Source organism: Tachyglossus aculeatus, chromosome 2 (genome assembly GCF_015852505.1).
Source record: "Tachyglossus aculeatus isolate mTacAcu1 chromosome 2, mTacAcu1.pri, whole genome shotgun sequence".
NCBI classification, from domain to species: domain Eukaryota; kingdom Metazoa; phylum Chordata; class Mammalia; order Monotremata; family Tachyglossidae; genus Tachyglossus; species Tachyglossus aculeatus.
This window is the reverse complement of record NC_052067.1, coordinates 143,148,043-143,168,127: the sequence shown is the minus strand read 5'-3', so window position 1 is coordinate 143,168,127 and position 20,085 is coordinate 143,148,043. Positions and strand designations below refer to the sequence as shown.

At 44.3% G+C, this 20,085-nt stretch overlaps 1 protein-coding gene across 1 annotated transcript in view; it reads left to right on the top strand.

Moving 5' to 3' along the window:
* Positions 1–20,085, top strand: part of TMTC1 (transmembrane O-mannosyltransferase targeting cadherins 1) — a 412,328-nt gene that overhangs the window by 51,989 nt on the left and 340,254 nt on the right. Inside the window, exon 5 of the mRNA XM_038765197.1 lies at positions 2,211–2,417. Within this exon, the coding sequence (XP_038621125.1) occupies positions 2,211–2,417 (207 nt within the window). The remainder of the gene's footprint in view (positions 1–2,210; positions 2,418–20,085) is intronic.

Genomic DNA, 20,085 nt, shown 5'->3' with positions numbered 1-20,085 from the left:
AGGTTGTCCCACGGGAGGGCTGGGGTGGGGGGGGTTGCTCACAGTCGTAATCCCCATTTTACAGATGAGGTAACTGAGGCGCAGAGAAGTGAAGTGAGCCCACTGTTGGGTAGGGACCGTCTCTATATGTTGCCAACTTGTACTTCCCAAGCGCTTAGTACAGTGCTGTGCACACAGTAAGCGCTCAATAAATACAATTGATTGATTGATTGATTGATTGACTTGCCCAAAGTCACACAGCTGACAGTTGGTGGAGCCGGGATTTGAACCCATGACCTCTGATTCCAAAGCCCGGGCTCTTTCCACTGAGCCACGCTGCTTCTCATTTGTGGGAAAATGATCCGAGCAGGAGACGAGGCAGGGAGCTCAGCGAGAAGGCTGATAAGGTAATCAAGGCAGGATAGAATAAGTGCCGGGATTTAACATGGTTGCTTGGGGAAGGATAAATTCTCTACATTGTTTAACCTATTCCGATTAGCTGGTCTACAATTCTGTTGCCTGCTGAACTATCTCTGAGCTAAAATCTTGTCCCCTCGTTCCACCCTTATTGACTGAACAATGACAGCTTGTTCAATAAAAACAAATCTTACAAGGTGAATTTTGCAAGGGAGCATAAACCAGTCATTTTGCACTTGGATGGAAAAATCCCTATTTAGGTCAGTTTTCATAAAGAGATCAGGCATTTTCCAAGCCATCTTCTTTTATGAACTGGCACAATCAATGGCATTTGAACGCTTACTCTGTGTATCAATCAATCAATCGTTGGTATTTATTGAGCGCTTACAGTGTGTAGGCCCTGCTACAGTGTGTAGGCCCTACAGTGTGTAGGCCCTACAGTGTCAAGGCCCTGCTGAGAGCTCACCTCCTCCAGGAGGCCTTCCCAGACTGAGCCCCTTCTTTTCTCTCCCCCTCGTCCCCCTCTCCATCCCCCCGTCTTACCTCCTTTCCTTCCCCACAGCACCTGTATATATGTATATATGGTTGTACATATTTATTACTCTATTTATTTATTTTACTTGTACATTTCTATCCTACTTATTTTATTTTGTTGGTATGTTTGGTTCTGTTCTCTGTCTCCCCCTTTTAGACTGTGAGCCCACTGTTGGGTAGGGACTGTCTCTATGTGATGCCAATTTGTACTTCCCAAGCGCTTAGTACAGTGCTCTGCACATAGCGCTCAATAAATACGATTGATTGATTGATTGATTGATTAGGCCACTGTACTAAGAACTTGGAGAAGCAGCATGGCTCAGTGGAACGAGCCTGGGCTTTGGAGTCAAAACTCATGGGTTCAAATCCCGGCTCCGCCACTTGTCAGCTGTGTGACTTTGGGCAAGTCACTTCACTTCTCTGGGCCTCAGTTCCCTCATCTGGAAAATGGGGATTAAGTCTGTGAGCCCCAGGTGGGACAACTTGATTACCTTGTATCTACCCCAGCGCTTAGAACAGTGCTTTGCACATAGTAAGTGCTTAATAAACACCATTATTATTATTATTATTATTAATGGATAGAGCACGGGCCTGGGCATCAGAAGTTCATGGGTTCTAATCCCGGCTCTGCCACATGTCTCATGTGAGACCTTGGGCAAGTCACTTCACTTCTCTGGGCCTCAGTTGCCTCATCTGTACGTGTGGTAGGGACTGTGTCCATCCTGACTAACTTGGGGTGCTTGGCACGTAGTAAGCGCTTAACAAGTACCACCATTATTATTATCATTATTATTCCAATACAATAAAGTTGGTACTTCCCAAGCACTAACTTGTACTTCCCAAGCTTGGAGAAGCAGCGTGGCTCAGTGGAAAGAGCCCGGGCTTTGGAGTCAGAGGTCATGGGTTCAAATCCCAGCTTCGCCAGTTGTCAGCTGTGTGACTTTGGGCAAGTCACTTCACTTCTCCGGGCCTCAGTTCCCTCATCTGTAAAATGGGGATGAAGCCTGTGAGCCCCCGCCGTGGGACAACCTGATTACCTTGTATCCCCCCAGCGCTTAGAACAGTGCTTTGCACATAGTAAGTGCTTAATAAATGCCATTATTATTATTATTATTATTATTATTATTATTGTTACCATGCTTTGCACACAGTAACTGCTCAATAAATACGATTAAATGAATCCCCTGCCCACCATGAGCTTATAGTCCAGACCCTGCAAGTTACTTTTTTTTGAAAAATCATAAAACACCCTGTCCCGTTCCCATTTTGTGTGGATTTAGGAGCAACGGAGAAGCCCACCAGCGGATTTCCCAGTGGCCTGCGCCTTCCCTCTCGTCCACGCAGCCATTGTCCTCCTCTCACAAGGAGAATGGGAAGCAGCGATTTCCTCACAAAGGGGCCTGGAATGCCTGCCAACCCCCACTGACCGAAGAGCAGAGGAGCAGTGGACTTCTGGTGTCCCGGAGAGCCTTGCGGGCCATCCTGAGGTACCGTGGGTGTGTCCATCCAGGTCCCAGTCCTTTCTGGGTGGGCGGGTTGAATAACGGGGTAGACCTCCGGATTTTGTGCGCGGTGGGCCCGGAGGATCATCATCAATCGAATTTATTGAGCGCTTACTGTGTGCAGAGCACTGTACTAAGCGCTTGGGAAGTACAAATTGGCAACATATAGAGACAATCCCTACCCAACAGTGGGCTCACAGTCTAAAAGGGGAAGACAGGGAACAAAACCAAACATACTAACAAAATAAAATAAATAGAACAGATCTGTACAAGTGAAGTAAATAAATAGAGTAATAATTATGTACAAACATATATACATATATACAGGTGCTGTGGGGAAGGGAAGGAGGTAAGATGGGGGGGATGGAGGGGGGACGAGGGGGAGAGGAAGGAAGGGGCTCAGTCAGGGAAGGCCTCCTGGAGGAGGTGAGCTCTCAGTAGGGCCTTGATTCAACCTGGCGGCTCCGACTGGCCGACCCGGTGGTTTTCCCCACTTGAAAGCCTTACTGAAGGCCCATCTCCTCCAAGAAGCTTCCCTGACTAAGCCCTCCTTACCTCTTTTCCCGCTCCCTTCTGCGTCAGCTTGACTTGTTCCCTTTATTCATCCCCTCTCATAGCTTAGTACAGTGCAAGCGCTTAGTACAGTGCTCTGCACACAGTAAGCGCTCAGTAAATATGATTGAATGAATGAATGAATAAATAGCCCCACAGCACTTATGTCCCTATCTGTCATAAATTTATTTTTTTGTATTAACGTCTGTCTCCTCCAGACTGCGAGCCCACTGTTGGGTAGGGACTGTCTCTATATGTTGCCAATTTGTACTTCCCAAGCGCTAAGTACAGTGCTCTGCACATAGTAAGCGCTCAATAAATACGATTGATGATGATGATGATAAACTGTAAACTCGTTGTGAGCAGGGAGTGTGTCTGTTTATTGTTCTGGTGTACGCTCCCAAGGGCTCAGTACAGTGCTCTGCATACAGTAAGCGCTCAGTAGAGTTGAATCTGCTGTGCACATTAGGTTTTCAGAAGGAAAGGAAAGGATGAGAGGGGGATGCCAATAAAAGCGGTGCTATTTGCTTTAATCTGAAGGCATGGGGGGGAGAATGGGTATGGAACCTTCTATTAAGAAGAACAAATATTTTACTGCTTTACTTATGAAAGAACTGCAATCATCAGGGAGCAGACATCCTGCCCCTACTTTCTTGTGGAAAGGATCTACCTTTATCTTGTGCTGTATTCTGTAAAATGGGGATTAAGACTGTGAGCCCCCCGTGGGACAACCTGATCACCTTGTAACCTCCCCAGTGCTTAGAACGGTGCTTTGCACATAGTAAGTGCTTAATAAATGCCATTATTATTATTATTATTCTCTCCTCTGTACCTCAGTTACCTCATCTGTAAAATGAAGATTACGACTGTAAGCCCCACGTGGGACTGTGCCCAACCCTATTTGCGTGTATCCACCCCAGTGCTTAGTATAGTGTCTGACATCATCATCATCATCAATCATATTTATTAAGTGCTTACTGTGTGCAGAGCACTGTACTAAGCGCTTGGGAAGTACAAATTGGCAACATATAGAGACAGTCCCTACCCAACAGTGGGCTCACAGTCTAACATAGTAAGCGCTGAACAAATACCAGAATTATTGTCATTATTGTTCTTTGTGTTTGATGTGGACTTGTTCCTGAGAAGGTAGAGGAGAGGGAGCTTAGGGGAAATCTTCCTCCTGATCGTTTTAAGATTCCTGTGGTTTTGTTGTGTGGGATGACTCCAGACCTTCCTTATCTGAAATCTATTAGTGGAGTCAGATAGAGGAGCATAAGAACAAGGACTGAAAGAAATGAGGCTTCCTAGAAAAGAGCAGGCTGTGGGCAGAAAGGAATTGTAGTGGAAATAGCCAAACTAGCGACAAGCATCAGTACTCGCGAAGCAGCGTGGCTCAATGGAAAGATCCCGGGCTTTGGAGTCAGAGGTCATGGGTTCAAACCCCGGCTCCGCCAACTGTCTGCTGTGTGACTTTGGACCAGTCACTTCACTTCTCTGTGCCTCAGTTACCTCATTTGTAAAATGGGGATGAAAACTGTGAGCCCCCCGGGGGACAACCTGATCACCTTGTAACGTCCCCAGCGCTTAGAACAGTGTTTTGCACATAGTAAGTGCTTAATAAATGCCATTATCATTATTATTATTATTTACTGAGGTTTTTTAACCTTGCCTGCTATTTTTCTAAATAAAGAAGTTCAGTCCTTGTTTCGTCTCTCGTTAACAACCTCCAGTGATTGCCCATCCACCTCCACATCAAACAGAAACTCTTTCCCACAGACTTTAAAGCAGTCAATCATCTTGCCCCCTCCTCTCTTACCTCTTTGATTTTCTACTGCAGCCCAGCCCACACACTTCCCTTCACCCTGATCTCATCTATCTCAGCTCCGAAGCCTCACTCGCGTCCTGGCTCTGGCCCGGAATGCCCTCCCCTTGAATATCAGACAGACCATCACTCTCCCCTCCTCTGATGCCTTATTAAAATATCTCTTCCAAGAGGCCTTTCCCAACTAAGGCCTCATTTTCCCCTACTCCCTCTTCCTCTGCATCACCCTTGCACTAGGATTTGGACTAGGATTTGGACTAGGAGGCCTTCCCAGACTGAGCCTCCTCCTTCCTCTCCCCCTCCTCCCCTCCCCATCCCCCCTGCCTTACTTCCTTCCCCTCCCCACAGCACCTGTATATATGTATAAATTACTCTATTTGTACATATTTATTCTATTTATTTTATTTTGTTAATATGTTTTGTTTTGTTCTCTGTCTCCCCCGTCTAGACTGTGAGCCCGCTGTTGGGTAGGGGCCGTCTCTATATGTTGCCAACTTGTACTTCCCAAGAGTTTAGTACAGTGCTCTGCACACAGTAAGCGCTCAATAAATACGATTGAATGAATGAATGAATGACTCCTTAAGCACTTGATATGCACTCCACAGCACACATTTATACATTAGAGAAGCAGCGTGGCTTAGTGGAAAGAGCCCGGGCTTGGGAGTCAGAGGTTATGGGTTCTAATCCTGGCTCTGCCACTTGTCAGCTGTGTGACTTTGGGCAAGTCACTTCACGCCTCTAGGCCTCAGTTACCTCATCTGAAAAATGGGGATTAAGACTGTGAACCCCACATGGGATAACCTGATCACCTTGTATCTACCCCCAGCGCTTAGAACCGTGCTTGGCACATACTAAGCGCTTAACAAATACCACTCTTATTATTCTTATTATTGTTACTATTATATATACATATCTAGACTGTAAGTTCCTTGAAGTTCCTCCTGGGCTTGGGAATCAGAGGTCGTGGGTTCTAATCCTGGATCTGCCAGTTACCAGCTGTGGGACTTTGGTCAAGTCACTGAACTTCTCTGTGCCTCAGTTACCTCATCTCTAAAATGGGGAGTAAAAGTGTGAGCCCCACCTGGGATGACCTGATTACCATGTATCTATCCCAGCGCTTAGAACAGTGCTTGGCACATAGTAAACACTTAACAAATACCATCATTATTATTATTATTGAAGGAAGGGGTCATCACTATCAATTCTGTTGTATCGTACTCTCCTAAGCACTTAATACAGTGCTCTTCGTACATTAAGCACTCCATAAATATGATGGTTTGACTGATTGGAATTCACCCCACCCTCATCCCTGCAGAACCTATGGTAATAATAACAATAATAATAATAATGATAGCATTAGTTAAGCGCTTACTATGTGCCAAGCATGGTTCTAAGTGCTACATACCTGTAATTTATTTTAATGCCTGCCTCACCTTTTAGACTTGTGAGCTTTCGGGTAGGAAACATGTCTATCAGTGCTGTTGTAATAATGATAATAATAATAACTGTGGTATTTGTTAAGCATTTACTATATGCCAAGTGCTTTTCTAAGCGCAGAGGTAGATACAAGGTAATCAGGTTGGGCACAGTCCATATTCCTCATGGGGCTCACAATCTTGATACCCATTTGACAGGTGAGGTAACTGAGGCACGCAGAGTGAAGTGACTTGCCCAAGGTCACACAGTAGACATGTGGCAGAGCTTGGATTTGAACCCACAACCTCTGAATCCCAAGCTCGTGCTCTTTCCCCTAGGCCATGCTGCTTCTCTCATGGTATTTCTCTCTCCCAAGCACTTAATGAAGCAGCGTGGCTCAGTGGAAAGAGCCCGGGCTTTGGAGTCAGAGGTCATGGGTTCGAATCCCGACTCCGCCACATGTCTGCTGTGTGATCTTGGGCAAGTCACTTCACTTCTCTGGGCCTCAGTTACCTCATCTGTAAAATGGGGCTGAAGACTGTGAGCCCCACGTGGGACAATCCGATCACCCTGTATCCTCCCCAGCGCTTAGAACAGTGCTTTGCACATAGTAAGCGCTTAACAAATGCCAATTATTATTATTATTATTATTATTATTATTATTAATAATAATGCAGAGTGCTCTGCACACAGTCAGCACTCCATAAATACCATTGACTGATTGATTTGGGATAAACTCTCTGTCCAACAACTCTGTGGTGTCGTACTCTCCCAAGTGCTTAGTACAGTGCTCTGCACACAGCAATGCCCTTGATGATGATATTCATTGATGATTCAATGATATTATGCTTTTGATGCCTATCTACTTGTTTTGTTTTGTGGTCTGTCTCCCCGTCTAGACTGTGAGCCCGTTGTTGGGTGGGGATTGCAAATTGTACTTTCCAAGCACTTAGTACAGTGCTTTGCACACAGTAAGCACTCAATAAATGCGATTGAATGAATGACTGAATATTCAGTTGCACTCACAGCAATTTAGAGGTTACCTGTCATTCCGTTTTATGAAACAGAGAATATTTTTTTTATTTTCAGGCAAAATTTTCTCTTTGATATCTCCTGATTTTATTTTCATTTGTTCTAGGGACATTTGGGAAGTAATTGCAAGCCATGGGTAATCTGATTCTTGTAATGGCCATGATTTATTGGGTAAATTTACCTAAGGGAGATTCTCATTAAGAAACAAATGGTGAAAGAGATAGAACTGGAAAAAATCTTCTTGCAAATGCATTTATTCAAATCACATTCTTTATCAGTGTATAGTTGAATTTTCCAAAATACCTGTGGAGTAGAAAAACACTCCAAGCAGCAATAGAGCCTGAAGAAGGAGACTGTCCTTTAAAGAGTTGGCCTGCAAGGGTATTGATGAAGTCTTTAAAAGAAACGTAAGTATGGATCTTCTCAGGAGGAGAAGATAATATATCAAATGGAAAACAAAAATAAAAAACCCCAACTTGACCTTGCTTTATTGAAGGCCTGCCTCCTCCCAGAGGCCTTCCCTGATTAAGCCTTCGTCGTCTCCCCTTCGTCTCCCCTTCGTCCCCCTCTCCATCCCCCCGTCTTACCTCCCTCCCTTCCCCACAGCACCTGTATATATGTATATATGTTTGTACATTTTTATTACTCTATTTATTTATTTATTTTACTTGTACATATCTATTCTATTTATTTTATTTTGTTAATATGTTTTGTTTTGTTCTCTGTCTCCCCCTTCTAGACTGTGAGCCCTCTGTTGGGTAGGGACTGTCTCTATATGTTGCCAACTTGTACTTCCCAAGCGCTTAGTACAGTGTTCTGCACACAGTAAGCACTCAATAAATACAATTGATTGATTGATTGATTAAGCCCTCCTTTCCTCTTCTCCCACTCCCTTCTGCATCCCCCTGACTTGCTCCCTTTATTCATTCATCCTCCCAGCCCCACACCACTTATGTCCATATCTGCCATTTATTTATTTACATTAATGGCGTCTCTCCTTCTAGACTGTAAGCCATGGTGGGCAGGGAATGTGTCTGTTTATTATTATTTTGTACTCTCTCAAGTGCTCAGTATAGTGCTCGGCACACAGTAAGTGCTCAATAAATAAGATTGAATGAATGGGAGCAATACAGAAATAGGTCCCCTATGCCTGGTCTGGTAATAATCGTAACTATGACATTTGTTAAGTGCTTACTGTGTGCTAAGCACTGTTCCTAAGCACTGGGGTTGATACAAGGTAATCAGGTTGGACACAGTCCCTGGCCCACGTGGGGCTCACAGTTTTAATCCTTTGTTTATAGATGAGGCAACTGAGGCACAGATAAGTGATGTGACTTGCCCCAGGTCACACAGCAGACAAGAGACAGAGGCAGGATTAGAACCCATGACCTTCCGGCTCCCAGGCCCGGGTTCTAGCCTCTACACTACATTGTAAGTGAGCCTGTTGTTGGGTAGGGATTGTCTCTATCTGTTGCCGAATTGTACTTTCCAAGTGCTTAGTACAGTGCTCTGCACACAGTAAGTGCTCAGTAAATACGATTGATTGATTGACTGAATAATAAGTAATTACAAATTCTGGCTTTAAAGATAGGATCTTCAAACTACTGGTATTCATGTTTTTAGCACAAGTATTTTTTCAGCTGCATTGCTATTGACGTTTTTAAAGCATCAATGGTTGTATACTTCCCCCTTCTAGACTGTGAGCCCGTTGTTGGGTAGGGACGGTCTCTGTATGTTGCCAACTTGTACTTCCCAAGCGCTTAGTACAGTGCTCTGCACACATTAAGCGCTCAATAAATATGAATGAATGAATATACCTGTCTGGAAAGAATTAGATTAGTATCTCAGTGGTGGAAAATGTAGACTGTAAACTCCTTGTGGGCAGAGATCACGTCTCCCGAAGCCATTCTATTGTACTTTATTCATTAATTTAATCATATTTATTGAGCGCTTACTGTATGCTGAGCACTGCACAAGGTGCTTAGTACAGTACAGTAAAGCACACGGAGAATGCTCAATAAATACCATTGATTGATTACAGTCAAATTGATTGTGAACAAAATCGTATTTCTTTGGAAACAATGAAATTAAAGGGCTTTGAGGTGATTCAGTTTGCCACAGATAATTTTAGTTTCCAGACAGAATTATAATAGCAAGTAGCACACTTAGCCAAAATAGAACAGGGTTAAAATAAACGTTCTCTTCTAGATCACTTAGGTTTGGCGATCACTAAACTATAGAGAATATTTCAGAACATGTCAAACGGGCTTCCTGCTTCCATCCTGTCCCAAGGTGAATTGCGGGCGGGGTTACTGTTGTTGCTCAAGCGCTTAGTACAGTGCTCTGCACACAGTAAGCGCTCAATAAATACGATTGATTGATGATGAAGAAAACTGTCATGGTTGTACAAAAATCCCTAACCTACCTGGGAAACAGCATGGCGGAGTGGAAAGAGCATGGGCTCGGGAGTCAGAAGACCTGGGTTCTAATGCTGCTCCATCTTTTACCTGCCATGTGACCCTGGACAAGTCACCTAACTTCTCTGTATCGTGTTTTTTTGATCTGTAAAATGGGGATTCAGCGCCTGTTCTCCCTCCTTCTTAGACAGTGGGGTAAAGGGACTAGAACTGGGATTATTTTGTTTCTGTCTCTGTGCTGAAAACAGGGCTTGGCACAGAGTAAATAATACCATCAGCATCATCATCATTAATGTGAATATTCATACCATTTCCTGTCCCCGAAGTCACTAATCAGAGAGTTTTTTTGTTTCTTTTTATAGTATTTGTTAAGCGCTTACTACATGCAAAGCACTGTTCTAAGCGCTGGGGAGGTTACAAGGTGATCAGGTTGTCCCACGTGGGGCTCACAGTTTTAACCCCATTTTACAGATGAGGTGACTGAGGCCCAGAGAAGTGAAGTGACTTGCCCAAAGTCACACAGCTGACAATTGGCGGAGCCGGGATTTGAACCCACGACCTCTGACTCCAAAGCCCGGGCTCTTCCCACTGAGCCACGCTGCTTCAGTAACTTAGTGGCAAGTATCTTATCGTTTGCACGATTTAGAATCAGTCAATCTTATTTATCGAGCACTTACTATGTGCAGAGCACTGTACTAAGCGCTTGAGAAAGTACAGTATAACAATATAACAGGCACATTCCCTAGAACAGTGCTTTGCACATAGTAAGTGCTTAATAAATGCCATTATTATTATTGTTACACACACTGATTTTCTAGAGGAGAAAAGAACAAAAAGCACACCCGAGGAACTTAAATTTTTCCTTAATTGGGAACAGCATTCTTGGAATGGGATAGTGTGCCAGCCAACTGGATTAATAGTCTTTCCCTTCAGACATTCCACGGAACTGTCAATAACCGTCAACCGTCTTCTAGCCTGTGAGCCCACTGTTGGGTAGGGACCGTCTCTATATGTTGCCAACTTGTACTTCCCAAGCGCTTAGTACAGTACTCTGCACACAGTAAGCGCTCAATAAATACAACTGAATGAATGAATGAACCGTCGAAAGGCCCAAGAGACAGAAGACGCTGTGTAATGCCTCCGTGTTATTTTCCATTTCTCTCTTCATGAGATTCGTTTGTGTTTATCCCCTTAGAGACCAGAGACCCAGATGCATTTGTGGAATATTTTTAGCTCTCGTGGGATGCAAATTCGGTCCTTTTGGAACACTGTATCCAACCCGGAGACCGGTGGGAATTCAAGTTGAGTAAAGTAAAATTTACGTGCTATATCTGCGTGTATAGTCAATGAGACCTAATGAGTTGTGTAATTTGGGGGGTTTTTTGGGGGGCCCTGAGGGCCACGTTAGACGATTATTCCTCAGCTAGTGGGAAGACTCACAGAGGGTGGGGCAGAGATGACAGCATTGGTCAGATATTTTTCTACTCAGTGGGAAAAGTAGCTCGTTGTGGGCAGGGATTGTGTCTGTTTGTTATATTGGGAGAAGCAGCGTGGCCCAGTGGAAAGAGCCCGGGCTTTGGAGTCAGAGGTCATGGGTTCAAATCCCAGCTCCGCCAATTGTCAGCTGTGTGACTTTAAGCAAGTCACTTCACTTCTCTGGGCCTCAGTTCCCTCATCTGGAAAATGGGGATTAAGACTGTGAGCCCCACATGGGACAACCTGATTACCTCGTAACCTCCCCAGTGCTTAGAACAGTGCTTTGCACATAGTAAGCGCTTAATAAATGCCATTATTATTATTATTATTATTATTCTTGAACTTTCCCAAGTGCTTAGTACAGTCCTGTGCACACAGGAAGCACTAAATTCATTCATTCAATCGTATTTATTGAGTGCTTACTGTGTGCAGAGCACTATATTAAGCACTTGGGAGAATACAATATAGCAATAAAAAGATACATTCCCTGCCCACAATGAGCTCAATCAATACCATTGATTGGTTGAAAACCACACCAGCCGGCAGACAAATGCTGAATTAACTGGAACAGTCTGACCAAGGGAGCTATGTGAGGATTTTGCAGAGACACAGTTGTTTTATTTAGACTGAATTTTCCCAAATCGACTATCTGGGTCCCTGAAATTTCACTGTATCTTTGTGCCGTCCTCTGCTTGGCTGGGAAAATACCAACCAGTCACTGATTTGAGACAGGGATGCAGTGTGGCCTTAATAATTAAGGTATCTGCTAAGCGCTTACTGTGTGCCGAGCGCTGTTTTAAGCCCTGGGCTAGATACAAGGTAATCATGTTGGACACATTCCCTATCCCACAGTGGGGCTCACAGTCTTATCCCCAGTTTCCAGATGAGGTACTTGAGGCCCAGAGAAGTTAAGTGACATGCCCAAGGTCACACAGCAGGCACGTGGCAGAGCCAGGATTGGAACTCACGTCCTGCGTCTCTCGGGCCCGTATTCTTTCCACTAGGCCACCCTGCCGGGGAGTCGGAGGATCTGGGTTCCAATCCCTGCACTGCCACGGACCTGCTGTGTGACATTGAGCAAGTCACCTAATTTCTCTGAGCCTCAGTTCCCTTCGCATAAAGGGGATGCAATACTCTGTTCTCCCTCCTTCTTATACTATGAATGCTACGTAGGCTATAATAATAATAATAATGATGGCATTTATTAAGCACTTACTATGTGCAAAGCACTGTTCTAAGCGCTGGGGGGGAATACAAGGTGATCAGGTTGCCCCACGGGGGGCTCACAGTCTTCATCCTCATTTTCCAGATGAGGGAACTGAGGCCCAGAGAAGTGAAGCGACTTGCCCAAGGTCACACAGCTGACAAGTGGCAGAGCCGGGACTTGAACCCATGACCTCTGACTCCAAAGCCCGGGCTCTTTCCCACTGAGCCACGTTGCTTCTCTAGGCTATGATGATCTTGTATCTACCCCAGTGTTTAGTACAGTGCATGGCACATAGTAAACGCTTAACAAATGGCATGATTAGAAACCATGATTAACCCAGTTTATTGTTATATTTTTCCAAGCGCTTAGTACAGTACTTAGTACAATACAGTAAGGGAAGCAGCCTGGCTTAGTGGAAAGAGCACGGCTTTGTAGTCAGAGGTCATGGGTTCACATCCCGGCTCCGCCAACTGTCAGCTGTGTGACTTTGGTCGTCACTTCACTTCTCTGTGCCTCAGTTACCTCATCTGTAAAATGGGGATTAAAGCTGTGAGCCCCCCGTGGGACAACCTGATCACCTTGTAACCTCCCCAGTGCTTAGAACTGTGCTTTGCACACAGTAAGCGCTTAACAAATACCATCATTATTATTATTACTCTACACACTGTAAATTGATTCTGTTGTGGGCAGGGAATGTCTCTCTTTATTGCTGTATTGTACTTTCCAAGCGCTTGGTACAGTGCCCTGCACACAGTAAGCACTCAATAAATACGATTGAATGAATGAATGAAACACACAGTCTATGCAGTAATGCCATGGTTAATTTTCAGTTTTTCCTAGGTGAGGTGCTGATGAGATTCCCAAATACATTTGTTTGAAAGTGTTGTAATAATAATTCTGGTATTTGTTAAGCACTTACTATGTGCCAGGCACTGTTCCAAGCACTGGGGTAGATATAGGGTAATCAGATTGTCCAATGTGGGGCTCACAGTTTTAATACCCATTTTCCAGATGAGGTAACTGAGGCACAGAGAAGTGATATTTCACTTTTCGAAGGAAGAAAATCATTTTGACACACATTTTGGTGTGGAAATTATACACTTTCTTCCAAAAACCAGTGGGATAATCACTCATGGTAAAGTGAAACCTACAATGTGACTTTGTTCTGTTATAACGTGAGAGCAGGAAATCATAAAATGATCTCGACTTGCCCAAGGTCACACGGCTGACAAGTGGCGGAGCCGGGATTAGAACCCACGTCCCCTGACTCCCAAGCCCGGGCTCTTTCCATTAAGCCTCGCTGCTTCTAATTATAATTAGGCAAGAGGAAATGTCGAATTTAAAAAGGCAACTCTTGTGAACTTAAGTTTGCAGGAAAAAAACTCAACTTTTTGCAATGAAGTTTGAAGGCACCCTAAGACTCGTTCTTCACGTTATTATTACTTTGGGAACGGAATGGTGATAGCTTCTAGATTTCAATTGAATTTGGGATAGGTGAGGAAGAACGATATTTCACTTTTCAGAGGAAGAAAATCATTTGGACATACATTTTGGTGTGGAAATTACACACTTTCTTCCAAAAACCAGTGGGAGCTTAATCACTCATGGTAAAGTGAAACCTACAATGTGACTTTGTTCTAACGTGAGAGCAGGAAATCATAAAATGATCTCGACTTATTAATTTATTTATTTGTATTAATGTCCGTCTTTTCAGCTACACCGTAAGCTCTCTGTGGGCAGGGAACGTGTCAACTGACTGTTATATTGTCCTATTTCGTGTGCTTAGTACAGTGCTCAGCACACAGTGAGCGCTCAACAAATGCAATGGATTGATTGCTTCAACGGGAAGTTGTAGGTGAAGAAAGTCGATGTGTAAGAAGAGAACTTTGAAGCCCGAGGTCAGGGGAATTGGATAACCATTCAACTGATCGATCAATTAATCGTACTTATTGAGCGCTCACCTTGTGCGGAGCACTGTACTCAGCATTTGGGAGATACGAGGTAACAAACCATTGTGGATTTGTGAGAAGTAGTGAGAGGAGGCCCTAAAAGTTTTTTTAATTTTAGAAATATGATCCAGGCAGCATAGTGGAGTGCATACTGAAGCGGAAAGAGGCAGGGAGGCCAACGAGGAGGCTGAAATAATGATGATAATAATGATAATAATAGTAGTGATCATGGTATTTGTAAAGCACTTACTATTAAGTGCTGAACCCAACTCTCCATTGATATAAAAATAAATTATTTATTTATACTAATGTCTGTCTCCCCCTCTAGACTATAAATAAGCTCATAGTGGGTAGGGAAATTGTTAGCCATCTCTCTTGTATTGTCCTCTCTCACGTGCTTAGTACAGTGCTCTGCACTAGTAACTGTTCCCCCAAAACCATCGATTGACTGATTGATATCTCCCAAATACCATTCTGAACGCGGGGGTAGATACGAGCTAATCAGGTGAAACGTGGGGCTCACAGCCTAGGCAGGAGTGAGGACAAGAAACGAATACCCATTTTATAGAATGGAAAACTGAGGCAAAGAGAAATGACTTGCCCGGGGTCACACGGTCGGCAAGTGATGAAGCTGGGTTAAACCCACGTCCTCTTGACTCTTAGGCCTGTGTTCTTTTCACCATGTTATGCCGCTTCCATTCATTCATTCATTCAATTGTATTTATTGAGCGCTCACCTTGTGCGGAGCACTGTACTCAGCCTTCGGGAGATACGAGGTAACAAACCATTGTAGATTTGTGAGAAGTAGTGAGAGGAGGCCCTAAAAGATTTTTTTAATTTTAGAAATATGATCCAGGCAGCATAGTGGAGTGCATACTGAAGAGGAAAGAGGCAGGGAGGCCAACGAGGAGGCTGAAATAATGATGATAATAATGATAATAATAGTAGTGATCATGGTATTTGTAAAGCACTTACTATTAAGTGCTTAACCCAACTCTCTGTTGGTAGAAAAATAAATTATTTATTTATACTAATGTCCGTCTCCCCCTCTAGACTATAAGCTCATAGTGGGTAGGGAAATTGTTAGCCATCTCTCTTGTATTGTCCTCTCTCTAGTGCTTAGTACAGTGCTCTGCACTAGTAACTGTTCCCTCAAAACCATCGATTGATTGATATCTCTGAACGCGGAGGGTAGATATGAGCTAATCAGGTGAGACGTGGGGCTCACAGTCTAGGCAGGAGTGAGGACAAGAAATGAATAGCCATTTTATAGAATGGAAAACTGAGGCAAAGAGAAATGACTTGCCCAGGGTCACACAGTTGGCAAGTGATGAAGCTGGGTTAAACCCACGTCCTCTTGACTCTTAGGCCTGTGTTCTTTTCACCATGTTATGCCGCTTCCATTCATTCATTCATTCAATCGTATTTATTAAGCGCTTACTGTGTGCAGAGCACTGTACTAAGCGTTTGGGAAGTTCGGATTGGCAACATATAGAGCCGGTCCCTACCCAACAACCGGCTTACAGTCTAGAAGGGGGAGACAGACAACAAAAGAGCTGGAACCAGGGTGAAAGCCACATGTGGGTCATGCTGGGAAAAACCAGCATGATATAATAATAATATTGATAATAATAATAATAATGATGGTATTTGTTAAGCACTTACTATGTGCCAAGCACTGTTGTAAGCGCTGAGGGGGATACAGGGTGATCAGGTTGTCCCACGTGGGGCTCACAGTCTTAATCCCCATTTTGCAGATGAGGGAACTGAGGCCCAGAGAAGTGAAGTGACTTGCCCAAAGTCACACAGCTGACAAATGGCAGAGCTGGGATTAGAACCCATGACCTCTGACTCCCAAGCCCGTGATCTTTCCACTGAGCCACGTTATAACAGTTTACTGAAGAGTCGAAAGGCATTTGAAAGAGTTGGGAGTCAGAAGGACCTGGGTTCTAATTCTGGCTCTGCCACGTGTCTGCTGTGTGACATCGGGCAAGTCGCTTGACTTCTCTGTGCCTCTGTTATCTCATCTGGAAAATGGGGATTAACCCTGTGAGCCCCAAGTGAGACATGGAATGTGTCCAACCTGATAAGCTTGTATCTACCTGGTGCTTAGTACAATCAATCAATCGTATTTATTGAGCGCTTACTGTGTGCAGAGCACTGTACTAAGCGCTTGGGAGGTACAAGTCGGCAACACATAGAGACAGTCCCTACCCAACAGCGGGCTCACAGTCTAGAAGGGGGAGACAGAGAACAAAACCAAACATACTAACAAAATAAAATAAATAGAATAGATATGTACAAGTAAGATAAATAAATAAATAAATAGAGTAATAAATATGTACAAACATATATACATATATACAGGTGCTGTGGGGAAAGGAAGGAGGTAAGATGGGGGGCATAGTTAACAAATACCGTGATTAACAGTAAGGCTTCAAAAATGACAGAAAATATTGTGGGTAGGATAGTGGTATTGTCATCCATGACGTGAGCCCACTGTGGGTGGGGATTGTGTCTATTTGTTGCTGAACTGTACTTTCCAAGCACTTAGTACAGTGCTTTGCACACAGTAAGCACTCAATAAATACGATTGTATGAATGAGTTAGGAGGAGGAGTGGGTGAGTGAGGGATTGAACAAGGTATTTTGTTGAATTACTTCAGTTGGGATGGCGTCAGTTAATAATAATGATAACTGTGGTATTTTTGAAGTATGGGGTAGTTGCAAGACAATCAGATCATCATCATCATCAATCGTATTTATTGAGTGCTTACTGTGTGCAGAGCACTGTACTAAGCGCTTGGGAAGTACAAGTTGGCAACATATAGAGACAGTCCGTACCCAATAGTGGGCTCACGGTCTAAAAGGGGGAGACAGAGAACAAAACCAAACATACTAACAAAATAAAATAAATAGAATAGACATGTACAAGTAAAATAAATAAATAAATAGAGTAATAAATATGTACAAACATATATACATATATACAGGTGCTGTGGGAAAGGGAAGGAGGTAAGATGGGGGGATGGAGGGGGGGACGAGGGGGAGAGGAAGGAAGGGGCTCAGTGTGGGAAGGCCTCCTGGAGGAGGTGAGCTCTCAGTAGGGCCTTGAAGGGAGGAAGAGAGCGAGCTTGGCGGAGGGGCAGAGGGAGGGCATTCCAGGCCAGGGGGAGGACGTGGGCTGGGGGTCGATGGCAGGACAGGCGAGAACGAAGTACGGTGAGGAGATTAGCGGTGGAGGAGCAGAGGGTGCGGGCTGGGCAGTAGAAGGAGAGAAGAGAGGTGAGGTAGGAGGGGGCGAGGGGATGGACAGCCTTGAAGCCCAGGGGGAGGAGTTTCTGCCTGATGTGCAGGTTGATTGATAGCCACCGGAGATTTCTCACACAATAACTGCTTCACCTGGGGCTTACAGTCTAAGGGGCTGGGGCAACAGAAATCAAACAGGAAACTGAGGCACAGAGATGTTACATGACTAGCCCAAGTTCCTACAGCAGAGAACTGGAAAGCAGCCTGTGGTAGTGGATAGAGCCCGGACTTGGGAATCCGAAGGTCATGAGTTCTAATACCACATCTGCCACTTGTCTGCTGTGTGACCTTGGGCAAGTCACTTCACTTCTTTGTGCCTCAGTGCCCTCATCTGGAAAATGGGTTTTGAGGCTGTGACAGGGACTGCGTCCAACCCAGTTTCCTTTTATCCACCCCAGCACTTAGTACGGTGCCTGGCACCTGGTAAGCACTTAAATACCATAATTATTATTATTACAATTGGCTAACCTAATCATTTCTGCATTGGCTATGCACTTGGATCTGTATACCTTAATCAATCAATCAATCAATCAATCATATTTATTGAGCACTTACTGTGTGCAGAGCTTGTGTGTACTAACAGCTTAGGAAGTACAAGTTGGCAACATATAGAGACAGTCCCTACCCAACAGTGGGCTCACAGTCTAAAGCACTTTGATATTCTAGACTGTGAGCCCACTGTTGGATATGGACCGTCTCTATATGTTGCCAACTTGTACTTCCCAGGCACTTAGTCCAGTGCTCTGCACACAGTAAGCGCTCAATAAATACGATTGAATGAATGAATGAATAAATGAATGAATATTCATCCCAGCCCCACAGCACCTACATTCATATAATAGTAATTATGGTATTTGTTAAGCGCCTAACTATGTGCCAGGTACCGTGCTAAGCGCTGGGGTGGATACAAGCAAATCGTGTTGGACACAGTCCCTGTCCCAAAGGGGGCTCGCAATCTCAATTCCCATTTTACAGATGAGGTAACTGAGGGCCAGAGAAGTGACTTGCCCAAGGTCATACAGCAGACAAGTGGCAGAGCTGGGATTAGAACCCATGACCTTCCACTCCCAGGCCTATGCTCTATTCACTATGCCTTGCTGCTTCTCTAATATGGTATTTGTTAAGCGCTTACTACTTGCCAAGCACTGTTCTAAGCGCTGGGGTAGATACAAGGTAATCAGTTGTCCCACAGGGGGCTCACAGTCTCAATCCCCATTTTACAGATGAGGTAACTGAGGCCCAGAGAAGTGAAGTGACTTGCCCAAGGTCACACAGCAGACAAGTGGCAGAGGTGGGATTAGAACCCATGACCTTCCGACTCCCAGCCCCGGGCTGTAGCCACAACGCCTTGCTGCTTCTCTATCTGGAATTTATTTTAAAGTCCGTCTCCTCCATTAGATTACATTACTTTACAGCTCTACTGTACTCTACCAGCTCTTAGTACAAGCGCTCAGTACAATGCTTTGTGCACGGGAAGCATTCAGTAAGTTCCACTGATCGACTGAATAGGCAGAGCCAGGATTCGTGTCGGGTCGGATGTGTTATAAACTAGATTTAGAAGCCGGTAAAATACGATGGAGTATCTCTGCTCCTGTTTCTTCGGGTTCGTTTCCTATCACCAAAATTATGTCTAGGAAAAGGATCTGGTTTTAAACAACATAAGGCTGCGCAGACATTTGAGCATCTGGAAGTCCAAATGATGCGAGACTTGGACATCTTGAGAATCCCAGAGTGAAAATGAATGAACTGAAGAAAACAGTAGCCAAGAAACTTTACAGCGGAAAGGGAGAAGTCGATAGACCATACTGTTGGGAGTGCCGGCCAGAGACTCACTGATTTTTAGAAAAGCAGCATAACCTGGTGGAAAGAGTCCGGACCTCGGAGTCAGAAGGACCCAGGTTCTAATACTGCCCTGCCACTTGTCTGCTGTGTGACCTTGGACCAGTCACTTAACTTCTCTTTGCCTCAGAGTACAGTGTCATCTGTAAAGTGACAATTACTCTGCCTACCTTCGAAGCCTTATTGAAGGCCCATCTCCTCCAAGAGGCCTTTCCTAAGCCTTCCTTTCCTCTTCTCCCACTCCCTCATTCATTCATTCATTCAATCGTATTTATTGAGCGCTTACTGTGTGCAGAGCACTGTACTAAGTGCTTGGGAAGTAGAATCAATCAATCAATCATATTTATTTATTTAGACTGTGAGACCACTGTTGGGTAGGGACCGTCTTTATGTGTTGCCAACTTGTACTTCCCAAGCGCTTAGTACAGTGCTCTGCACACAGTAAGCGCTCAATAAATATGATTGATTGATTGATTGATTGAGCGCTTACTGGGTGCAGAGCACTGTACTAAGCGCTTGGGAAGTCCAAGTTGGCAACATCTAGAGACAGTCCCTACCCAACAGCGGGCTCACAGTCTAGAAGGGGGAGACAGACAAAAAGACAAAACATATTAATAAAATGAAATAAATAGAAT